This window comes from Poecilia reticulata, chromosome 21 (assembly GCF_904066995.2).
Source record: "Poecilia reticulata chromosome 21, P_reticulata-male-v2, whole genome shotgun sequence".
Lineage (NCBI taxonomy): Eukaryota > Metazoa > Chordata > Actinopteri > Cyprinodontiformes > Poeciliidae > Poecilia > Poecilia reticulata.
In genome coordinates this window covers 6,688,887-6,700,887 of record NC_088850.1, presented here as the reverse complement: position 1 = coordinate 6,700,887, position 12,001 = coordinate 6,688,887, and the positions used below count along the sequence as shown (strand labels likewise).

Sequence of the window (12,001 nt, the reverse complement as noted above, 5' to 3'; positions counted from 1 at the left end):
CATGCATTTATATCCATGCTCTATTTAGTGCATCATTTCTTAGTCATGTGCTTTTTCCATGAAGACCATGACTCATATTTGACCTGTGAAACGTGTATGCATTGTGTCAAGTTCTCTTTCACATTTATGAATCACAAACTGAAAACATAAAAAGCATTTGTTCAATATTCACTGTGCAGCAGGGCTCATTGCTTACGTGTGTTTATTTGTGTTGTTGCTCTGTAATGAAGTAGCCACATGGGGGAAGATTAAGGCCTCACACAAGTTGCTCAGACAGCAATTAAAAACAGCAATGATTGGAGTCAAGCGGAGTGTGACAACAAAAAAGAACAGCAAACAACAAGAAGTAGGCAAAACCCTGAATAAAATTCATTTCAAAGCTGAACTCAAACAGGAACCTAAAAGCAAGGTAAGCTGATGGGTGTGGGTGGTGTGCAATTTGTTCAGAATATACATTTCTGACAAAGTATTAATAATTCTTGAGCTACAGAGACATCTCACAACACTTGCAGCCATTTTCATGACGGATTTCAGGAAGTAGAAAACTCTGCAGGCATCATCAGAGCATCATTCATTCAGCTGTGAGGGAGGGTGGTTTATGTTGTGCTTACCACAGATTTGACAAAATCTTTTTTAGAATTTTAATTTATAAAATGAATATTTTTTGTTTGTTTAATCAACTCTTTTAGGTTTTTATTATCCATTCCTCCATCAGAATGTCTGCAGTCGTTTCAGATGTGAAACTTGTTTCACTTGTAGACTATTTTTCAAACAGTGGAAGTGCTGATTTCAAATTCTTTTAAAATCTCTTTAAATCATTTACGAGACTCGTACGCTGCCACAATCTTCCTTTTAAAGGTCTCAGACATCTCTTTCAATCTGACCATAAGGTGTACTTTCACTTAGTAACACTTAGCAAAACTAAATGTAATTTATGGACAAGTATATACTTTATTATTGATGTATAGAATTTAAAAACAATTAATGAATAAAAATAACAAACATTGCTGCATCTATATAAACAGTACAGTGTGCACTTTGTGTCTGAATCTCACCTGTAGGAGGAGTTTTCAGAGCAGGGGTTATGAGCCCGCACAATCACAAAGACATGCTGGAAGTGAGAGCGAATGTTTTTAGGAGTGAAGGGAAGCGCTCCAGGTTCCTGGAACACAATCGTGACGATGTCGTTCCCTATGTGCCGCTTCCGCAGCAACTGCAAGTTCGATGACAAAGAGAGAAAATAAACAATAAGCTGTTAAGAGACCAAGAAGATCAAACTGATCAGAGACATCTTTTAGACAATGGACACCTAGAAAGCAGCGACTTAATCCACTAGTTTTACAACGCAGGATTTTGCAGAAACCTCCTACAAATGTCCACCTTTATATACAAAGACTGTCATCTAAAACTTTCTATTAATTTTCATTTTTCACACCTGTTGCTTGTTGTTGGGTGTGTAGGGCAGCATGGTTGACACGTGGAACATGATCTCATAATCCTTGTAAGTTGTATACAAGGAGTGGGTGCCTGTAGAATCAGCTGAGGAAGACAAGAGTGGGTTAATTTCACATTTGCAAAACTGATGAATATCCAATGGAGCAGTGTTTGGCTTTCACACCAAGGAAATGGTGTTTACTTTACAATGCTTTATTAGTTTCAGCCTAGTATTTCCAGGACTTCCAGACCACTTTAGCGCATTTCGGTTTCCCTAAATAAGATTTTCCAGATAAATTTCAAAGTGTTAAGTTGTTTGGCTGTTTTGTTAATTTTCACTTAACTGAAGTTCAAAGTTCTGTGTTGAAGCTTTGCTAATGGAAAACAAAAATCCCTCTGTTAACAATTATTGTATTATTTAGCGAAGATGTTTATTTTCATGTCTTTATTTTCAAGTGAGTGAAGACTGTTTACGTAGCAGTTCCAGTTTCTCTCCTCACGTTCTCCCTCTTTTTTCCTAACAACTTTATTTCAATCAAGAAACATACAAGAATTTAATAAAACACAGACAGTAGAGAATGAGAACTAAACTTGCTTAGTTTGTTTACATAAATAATAATGTCAAAATTAACTGGTTGTAGAGTGTTGGAGTCTTGAATTGAAATTTGCACTTTAGCATTAGCTTCCACTAAATAGCATGTTGGCACAGTTTTTTAGTTAGTTGAACTAATGTTTATAACTTTAGGGTTAGCACAATTTTCAAGTTGCAATTGCTTTGACTGTGGAAATCCTCCACGATTCCCAGATCAACGTTTTTCTACCGAGACTGTATTGCATTGCTTAGTGTCCTGCAATTTGCCAAACATCTATATAATGTCCTGGCTTCAGTGTTTTTGTTCATACAAGAATAATTTTAAATGCATCTAGTGGAATATGCTTGAACAGCTCATAAAGAAGAAAGAAATAAAGCAGGGATAAATCTTTTTGAGCAGCTCTTTAACATTTTATTAGCAAAGCAAGCCGAGGAAAAACGCAAGAGAGAACGTTGCTATTCATAACCAATGTGCAGAAACAACAACAGAGACCCAGAATAAAAGAAAAACATTAGTTTTCTACATTTTCTAAAGGTTACATAACTTCCACGATGGACAAACAAAACATGCTTAAGATATGATTGAGTTCCTGAATCCACAATCCATTATTTGCTTGGTGGACAGCTAGACCTAAAGGTTACTTTTTTGTTATATCCACACATGTACTTACTTTTTGTGTCCAGCTGAGCTCGATACTTGTTGAAACCTTTGAGCCTAACCCGCTCGCCCAACAGATGGAGGAACTCTTCCAACGCAGGACCGGCTGCTTCGTTATTGTACATTTCCTCTTCGCTGCTCTGGCCTGCCATGCAGTACATCACCCCCACCTTCCGCTGGAAACTCAGCTGTACAGAGAATACAAATGAAGAAGCAGAAACCGCAACATTACCTTGCAGAAGTCAAGTCAAAGTCCCCTTGTTGACATTTTAGTCAGAACTTCTGTTGGCATTTCAGAAACAACCTTGAGTTGTACTGTTGTGGCGGTGGTGCTATTTTCCCCCCAAGAAATTATGCTGACATTTTCAGAGATTTCAACTTCTGATGATTGCACCAGGGAGGGTGAGCATCGTGAGCATCAAAGAGCTTGTTTTGTGTTTTTCCTTTTTTCTTTTTAAGGTACAGATAAATGCGCCGCGAGTTCGCCAACGACAAGCACAGATTCACAGAGTAAATTCCACAAAGCAGGTCATAAAAATGATACAGCTAAACTGAAGGAATAATAAATAAGAGCCATCTCCTGTATGAAGGGGGAAAATATCTGACACCAGAAATGATTCATGAACTCAAAACAAGATTTGTTTGCGCGACATACTACGCTGTGTGTGTGGATGGCTCACAAAGTTCTGTTGGTGAATACATAGCACCCTTCACACTTATTTTACAGCAGTAGCATAAATCTCACACTTAAAAATACAACCTTTTTCAGATTCATTTAATCAGTGAGTGCAAAAGAAATCCGCATTAAACATCATCTTTACAGCATATTAAAAGTAATAGTGAATGCAATGTTTTAATTGATACATTTTATTTTGATCTGTAGCTTATAAACATTTAATTAGTCGTCACTTACTTGAGTATAAATATGCAAGATGGAGGCCCATTTCTCTTGACGAAAAGCCACTAGACTGTATGTTGACCCATATTTGTCTTGTCATGAGATTAAAAAAAGATTTAAAAACATTTCCAAAGTTCACAGTTTGAAAACTGCAACAAAGTTGCAGCTTGGGGTCATCGAGTCTCCAAAACAACCTTTGCATGTCATCTTAATGTCAACTTGTTTGGGAGGAAAGTCATTCTTTGCTCTACCAGCAGAAACAAAAACATGTGAAGTGTGCTAAATGTTACCGAGTCTGAAACTATCCAACTTTGATTAAATTAAAATTATTATGCAGAACTGGGAAGAGTATCCAAACATTTTCACTCAAGTTAGAGCAGCATTACTTCAAATCTTTACTCGTATAAAAAGAAATTATGGAAGAGTAAAAGAGTATTTGGTAAAAAGTCTACTCTAGTACTGAGTAACTAATCAAAATATCAAGCACTTGATATTTAAAAATTACATCAGACCAAAATATAAAGATACGTGGAATTTTTGCATTTCAAAGACCAAAGTAAAAAAATAACTAATATAGATAATTAGATAATAGAGCTACAAAAGAACCCAATCAGGCAAAAAAATAAATAATAATAATAATAAAATAAAAAATAAAATAAAACATTCCCCCTCAAATCAATTTCTTTCAGTATAAAACTTATGAAACTTTAACACTGCATTTGTGTCTGGTGAATTTTGGTTAAAACGAGCTTGTTCTTCATTCATTGAAGTGGGTCGAGTATCCAGATATTTTAATTAAGTGTGAGTAGCAATACTTAATAAAATTACTCAAGGAACAGTACAGTGTACAGCATAGTAGCAAATATCCTAGGAGTTAATTTTTCCCAAAAAGTAAATGCAACTAGTTATTACTCAACTCTGGTTTTGAGCCCAGATTCTAGTTTGGCATCAAGTCGTAGTGGAAGAAGCTTGTGCTTCAATAGAACAGTTTCTTAAAAACCTCCAAGCAGGTGGGTGGCCATACGAAACCGTGTTGTCATTATTTACACTTGTAAATAAGTGTAAATATTTACAAGTGTAAATATAAGTAGTTCATCCTATGTACTAGGATGAACTACTGCGTCACGTTGACAATGAGTGATTTTAAGTCCTGTGCATGTTTTGTTGGGGGCGTGGATATAGGTTTGGACTACTTGTATTAATCTCCATCACTATAAATTGGAAAAGATGTTCCCAAGTACATTTTTTTGTCTGAATGATGTTTTTAAAACACAGTCTTTAGGACAGGAAGTCTAAAGAATCCTTCCATTTTAGTAAGCTGATGGTGGCAATCAAAGGTTCACAATCAAGAGACGTAATCAAGAAAATGAATGCAGCCCGGCTTATCCGAGAATAAATTTGTTCATTGTGTCTTCTTACCCCCTGCTCATCCAGCTTCATCAGCTGATCAGTGACCTTAGGCGTGTTGAGTGCCAGACGCAGGCAGTGCACGTTGAGCTCAGGAACAAGATATTCCAGTACTTCTTTGAGGGGAAGACCACGAGCAAGACCGTGCTTGGCTGTCGACGGCACAGCATCTTCAAGGATGGATCCGCGCAGGGTGGTAAGCTAGAGATGATAGAAAACAAAAAACAATAATTAACACAGTTTATTTTACTTGAATTAGTTTAGAACTCCAGGTAAATGTACTCTGGTGATTTAAAACAACGTAGAGATGGATTAGCTAAAGGAAGAAGGGAAAGAATGTGTAGGTTTTAACAGTGAAGTCTCTTAGGTTTCAGGGTGAGACAGACTAAAGAAGGACTTCCATAAATAAATCAGGAAGACTGTAGAAAAGTCCAAGGCCTGAGTATCCATCATGAACAAATAAACAGAGCTGGCAGTCTCTAGCTGTCTCCAGGCACTTAACAGTGTCTGTGTTTTATGTTTGGTAGTGGCTGTGGTGGTGTAAACACACTCAGTTTTATATAAAGTGAAGAGGAGAAATGCTCTTAGCTCAAGAGCAACGGACAGTAGTAAAGGACATTGGCCCCCGATGCACAAAACCAGAGCAACCCACTCACTCCCCCATATATTCACATGTACTTTTAAACACGGAAAGTTTTCCAATCTTAAAAAATAGCAATTATAATGAACAGAGGGGTGCAGAGTTGAAAGACGGAAAAATATCACACTTTGTTATGCGTCATACTAATGGGACTCCCAAGCCAATTACTCAAGTTGTACTTTAATGTAACAACTATGCTTTACTTTTGATGCTTGAAGTATTTTGGTCTAAATGGTGCAAAATGGCACAGCTCAGTCCTTCAGTGATAAAGTTTGACAAAGATTCTGGGTGGGCGTTTAGCTCAGGGGATGAGCGCATGGATCTTTAGCACTAGTGTGCACAAACTAGAGAATTTTAGAAGAGACTCTCACTGCAAATGGCTGATTGGGAACACAAAGACTCAACTGGAGGAAAACATTAGAAAAAAGTCAGATCAAACATGCACGGATTTGAGGTGTTGTCTCAGCAGAGGCGGAGGAATCTTGAGCTGACAACCGTGAGCTGCAGCTTTTACATCGAACCCCTGCTGGGTGAAGATCCTGTGTGTTAACTCCCACACAAACTGAACTCATAATAGCTTCTCTGTAGCATCACTCAGAACAGAGTGTACCAAGTATTGACACATTTAAAAGCATGAACATTCATAGCTATTAATACGGTAAATCTAGATGAATGGAAAGCTCAAATGGAAACACACTTCAGCATAATGAGCAATGAACACACACTATACATCCAGCACACAGGAGGAGTAGTTTTTATTTTGATGTCGTCTTACCTCGCTCGTTCTGAAGATGACCCTGTAATTATACTGCTGGCCATGCTCCTTGTGCTCCTCCAGCTTCTCCCTCCTCAGACTCACTGCCACCGGCCCCAAGTTCTCATCCACCCCCAGGTAGTTCCAGTGCTCTAAGGTTTTAGATTGAGAATAATGCTATTTGTGATAGGTGTGGTAATGAATGGATCACAAGAAAAAAAAGGCTGAAATCTAAAGAAATTAAGAGAACAATAAAGATAACAGAATTAAAACAGCAGCAAGGTTACAGTTGCATGTTAAATATACTACTTTCAAAACATTGGCCTGTAAAGGGATATTTCCCAAAGAAAATACAATAAAAAAAGATTTTCAAAGAGTGGCGCGAATAAGTTTATATACAGTTATCATGGACATGAATGTTTTCAACTTTGCATATTCTTAATTTTAAGAACCAACAAAGTTGTGGTTTAATGCTTCATCCATTCTAAAACATTTTGGCCTTTCGTTGATCTGTTGGAAAAATCTAATTTCGTCAAAGTTTGTTCAAGTTTTGTCAAATTAAGTGCAGACAGTAGGAAACCAAGCACGGGTTGTGCTTCAGCACCCCAAGATCAACATTTAAATTTGAATTTATTTAAGGATTGAAAAATAGCAGAGATCACAATAAAAGCTGTTTAACAAGGTGAGCAATTTTATGCCCAAATTACTGAACTTTAGATAAAGTTTTCTGATCCTTTTGTCAGATTAGCTGCCAAATTGCATCGTAACAACTAAACAGACATAAATTAATCACATTTCTTCCTCGTCACCATTTATTTAAAATCACCCAGCCCTTACTTAAACCTGATCACAACTTTTTTGACTATTCTGAAAAGCCTGTTAAGTGACATTTTAAACACATTTCCACCACTTTTGATCAGAAAACAGTTAAATATTGTACAAGAATAAGCCATGACATTGTTTATGGCTGCAAGAAGTAAAAAAGCTTTAAAATGCATCATTAAAAGACAAATATTAATAAGACGTTTAATCCAATGATAGGCTCTTACCTCTAAGATAGAAGTACTTTCTGTAGTAATAGGCACCGAGGTCAACATGTTCCACAATGTATCTCTTGGACCTGTCAGCATGTTGACTTGGCCCATCTTTAGCAGCCTCCAACACGGCGACTCCAGCATTGGTGAAATGGGTTGTGAGAGTGGCATCCAGCGGTCCTTCCTCTGTACTGCCAGAGGAACTGCTGGAGCTCCCGCCGCTACCAATGCTGCCCTGCTGGAAGACCGATTACAAAGAAAAGTGAAGCAAGTGATCCTAAAGTTGCAGGACGTCATTTTTATCAAATATATGTGCTTTACATATTTGTTAAAACTGTCACTATGTCGTGACAGTGTAATACGAGACATATAATCTGTGAAAAGCTCAGGCTCCTCTTCCTTCTCTCAGTGCTACTATTACTGTCAGAAGAAATGTAGAGCTCCCAGTCAAAAACAACCAATCAGAGTCAGGAGGAAGGTCTTATAGCTGCCGGTCCAGCTCGTGTACGTGCTGCTCAATGTGCTAATGGTGAAGAAGCAACTTACAGTCCCAGGAAATATCAATGTTATTCATATTTTAATCGCTGTGCTAACCAGCCTGAGTATTCACGACACCTCTGCTATCAGGAAGAAGCTGTAGCATAGCAGAGACCAAGGGATTGATTGACAGCACCTAAAACCCTCCTCCTGGCTCTGACTGGGTTGGTGCCAGTTAGCACTGGGAAAAGGCAGAGGAGCTCAACATATTTTTACAGACTGACCCAATCAACAAATATAAATGTGAATCTTATTTATACAGACGTTTTCTGAACTCAACATACCTGTTTAGCAGGAGAAATGTTCCTCTCCCCCTCTCCACCAATCTCATTCCTGAAACAAGGGCAACTGAGGACCAACTCATTGCTCTTATCATCCCCAGGGTCCAATGCAGGGTTGGTACCATGTCCTCCACTCCCCTCCTTGCTCAGCTCCTCCTGTGAGCCACAAGGGGAGCCATAGGTTCCACTCTGATTGGAGGAAAGAGAGGAAGTGGCAGAAGCTGAAGCGGCAGCAGCGGCTGAGGCACCGGTTGTGGTGTTCTTGCGTTTGGAGCCACATTGGCGGTTTTGGATCGCCTCATTGAGGTCAAACAGTAGAGACTGGATGTCAAAATGGGCAAAGCCTTTTTGGCACACCCATGGCTTAGGAGGTGGGCCACTTTCATCCCCTTTCCCGCCATCTTCAGCATCTGAGCCGGCCCTTGATGTGTCGCCCTCCACCTTTACGCTGCGTAGCTTCCGGAAGATGGACTCTCCACCCGTCTCCGACTTCGACCGTCTCTTCAAGTGTTTCTCGCGCTCTTTCAGTCGGCTGGCAGGACTGCCGCGAGCTGGACCATCGGGCAGATCCAGGGCGGCCTGCTTTATGGGGGCCACAGTAAGTAGTTCTGACAGTCTTTCTGGAGCTGGGCTTCTTTGATCAGGGGCCTCGGAGGACTGGTATCCCTTCAGCATGTCAAAGAAGCTCTCTCCCGACACGCCATGTTTGTCTATTGAAGAAGTGCTGCCGTATTCACGGTGCATGGGCGTCCATCCAGAGAAGGACCAGCCCTCATTGCCCTCTCCATCCAGCTCACTGATGGTTATATCACTGTTACTGCGCTGGCGGATCCGTCTCATCCCTTTCCGAGGAGAACCCAGGTAACCATCAGGCGACAGAAAGCGATTGTCCTTTCCTTTGCTATGCATCTTGTTCTTTAGTGTATTCTGGATGTTGCGCAGCATCGATGAGTCTTGTGGGCTTATCAGGTGTCCTAACTTCGCTGACAGATTGCTGTGGGCTGTGACAGCTGACACATTCCCTCCTCCTCTTTCTCCACTACCACTCCCGCTCGATCCTCCACCTCCACCTCCGCCACCTCCTCCTCCGCCCAGAATCCTTTCTCTGTCTCCACTTCCTGATCCTGAGGAGCTGGTGGTGTTCGTAGAGCTAGGCGAGTCCGTTTCCACCGTGATATGCCAAACACCGCCTCCACCGCCATCTTTCCTTGGGGGCCAGTCGGCCACACGAGCTCTAACCCCCATCTTGGGGACACCGGGGTTTGTGCCAGTGGTTGATGCGGAGGAGATGTGTGCACTCTCGCTTCGAGGTGGCGGTGCTCCTCCATTGGGCAGTCGGAGGCGGCGAGTGTAGAACTCATCAGTCGCCGGCACAGAGCCCCCGACCGACCGCTCCGTCTGAGAGCGCTTCAGACTAGTCATGACGAAGAATGGGGAAGGATGTGGGGAGAGGAGGTGGGAGGGAAAGGTCAAGATGGGTGTTAATGGGGGTTAGATTTGGGTCAACATAATGCCCACTGAGTGAAGAGCAGAGGGAGATTCACATCTGGTTCTGAAGAAAGAGAAAAACAGATAAAAAACAAACAAATCAGTGTATAAACTTTGTAATTTTTATAAAAACAACAAAGGCTTCATAAGGTTCAAATTTCAAAAGGTGAAAGATTTGTTTGTTGTTTTACTCCAAGAAGATCAGGTTATTTTACCTTAAAAAACCTCCAGTATGAAGAAACTAATGTGTGGACAGTATTTTACAGCTGCAGTCTTTAAAAAGCCATCTGCTCTGAATTCATGTGAGAGGAGAAGTCGGGTCGTCTCAACGGAAACACTGGAACGTAACGACTCAGAACAGTGGTGCCGACAGCCTGTGCACAAAGAAAACAGAAAATTTAAGTTATTATCACTATCACATACTTCAAAATTACATTATATAACTCAAAAACCTCAAACATCTTTAAATATGAAAAAAATAGTATAATGGAATCAGGCTGGTTACAAAAAAAGTGGTTTAATAGCAAAAGTTCAGTATTTTGAGAAGATTATTGAGGAAAAAAATCCTAAACATGTTTAAAAGATGCATGTAGGTTTTATTAATTTCACCAAATTTCAACATTCTTTCCCCGCTTTACACACTGTCAAAATCGAACCGTAAACAATTAGAACATTTGGAAAGCCATAGGAGCGGAATGAAAGACAGAAAATGCTCATGGACACGGCAAAACAGTGTGCAGCTCGTTAAGCAAGTCAAAACAATGTGACATGTTTTTCCTCCCGCAGACATTGGTGCAGCTTCAGGGTGCCAGACTGTCCGCTTTTCCAACTGTCCGTAATGTTACAACACCTCTCTATTCCAGAACAATCTTTTGAGTCACCATGGAGATGAGCGGTCTTGCAGAGACCATGTTTTTCACTGTTGCGTGTGTGAGTGTGAAAGAGAAAAGGCGATGAGATACTGACTTCTTCCCTTAGTAGAAAACTCATCAAGTTCATATTTGATGGCATTTATTTGTGGTATAACTAATGTATTACTATTACTCTAGAAAAAATGCCCCATGCTTTCAGTTGGGTACAAAATGTACCATTAATCTTCACATGTTTCCCAAATACAAATATAAAGTATTTCACACATGATCAGGTTTCTGGTGTTCTTAACGTTAACTAAACCATTAAAATCAGCTTACTTTAGATTCTCTAGGATATTTTCCCATGACAACTTGCCTGGAACCTGCTAAGAGATCTGCTCCCCACATCTCCATCTCACCCAGTAACTGCTGGGTTATGCTCCAGACCAATCCACCCTCCATCAACTCTGAACAGGATTGAGCGGATGGATGGAATGCTGTTTGGCAGGACTGGTAAGACTACAGTTACATCAACATAAAATGAGGAGATAACCGTCTAAAGTTATCTGACAAAGTGTGAAGTTAAATAAACCAACAGCAGGTCTGGTCAAACATTCTGAGAACTCAAGTTGATGTTAGAGAAGCAAAGATTCAGTGTTTTGTACCCTGACCAATGGTTGGACAACTTTAAAGTAAAAAACTAAACCTTTTAATTCAATTTAAAATGTTAATTTAATCTTTTAAACTCTTTGGCAGGGTTTCCTCTAGAAAACTTGCTAACCCCGCTGGGAGGGGTGCTAGGGCAGTCATCCAATGGCCCACTATGATTTTTAGATTAAATAAAACATTTTAAAGTTGACAGGAAATTTGAAAATATCACTAGGTAACTATGCATTATTGGAAGACATTAACAATACCTAAACGCCAACTACAACGTGTTAAAAAAAGGCAAACATTAATAAACCTAAATAAAGAAGCAATGCTTAGCCTGGTGGGGCGCAAGTAATGCCTGGTGGCCCGCCAGGCTTATAATACAGTGGGGAAACCCTGCTTTGGTGTAGAAGTTTGTGAAAATCTCAAAGTTACCCAATCTGCATCAGTGAGATTTAAAAACCAACTCTGAGGAAGGATGAAGAAATTACATATTTAAAAGTGAACTTTATTTTCAACGGCATGTCCATACATGTTTCAGATTTATTCAGATAACCATAGAGCAAGACTTTCCACAAACAGCAGTAAATGAGTGCAACTAAGCTACTTAAGGTGGTAAAGGTATGATTATATAGTGAAGGGCAAGAGTGTCCAAAGTCTGTCCCCTAACCTCTGCGAATACAGGAGGTTCACTGTTCAGTGATTTTAATCCAGCAATTCCCATGGTGCAAATGACATGGTTTTAATTCCTATGGCAATGTAATATGCTATTTAAG

The 12,001-nt window shown here is 39.9% G+C and overlaps 1 protein-coding gene across 3 annotated transcripts in view; it reads right to left on the bottom strand.

Annotated features, from left to right (window-relative positions):
• Nucleotides 1–12,001, bottom strand: part of sipa1l1 (signal-induced proliferation-associated 1 like 1) — a 79,416-nt gene that overhangs the window by 31,427 nt on the left and 35,988 nt on the right. For all 3 annotated transcript variants that reach the window (XM_008397398.3, XM_008397400.3, XM_008397399.3), the window contains 8 exons: nt 9,939–10,097; nt 8,239–9,787; nt 7,433–7,655; nt 6,405–6,535; nt 5,002–5,190; nt 2,698–2,872; nt 1,436–1,539; nt 1,056–1,213 (listed from right to left, as the gene is read on the bottom strand). In XM_008397398.3, coding sequence (XP_008395620.1) covers nt 1,056–1,213; nt 1,436–1,539; nt 2,698–2,872; nt 5,002–5,190; nt 6,405–6,535; nt 7,433–7,655; nt 8,239–9,657 — 2,399 coding nt within the window. In that variant the 5' untranslated portion in view covers nt 9,658–9,787; nt 9,939–10,097. The remainder of the gene's footprint in view (nt 1–1,055; nt 1,214–1,435; nt 1,540–2,697; nt 2,873–5,001; nt 5,191–6,404; nt 6,536–7,432; nt 7,656–8,238; nt 9,788–9,938; nt 10,098–12,001) is intronic.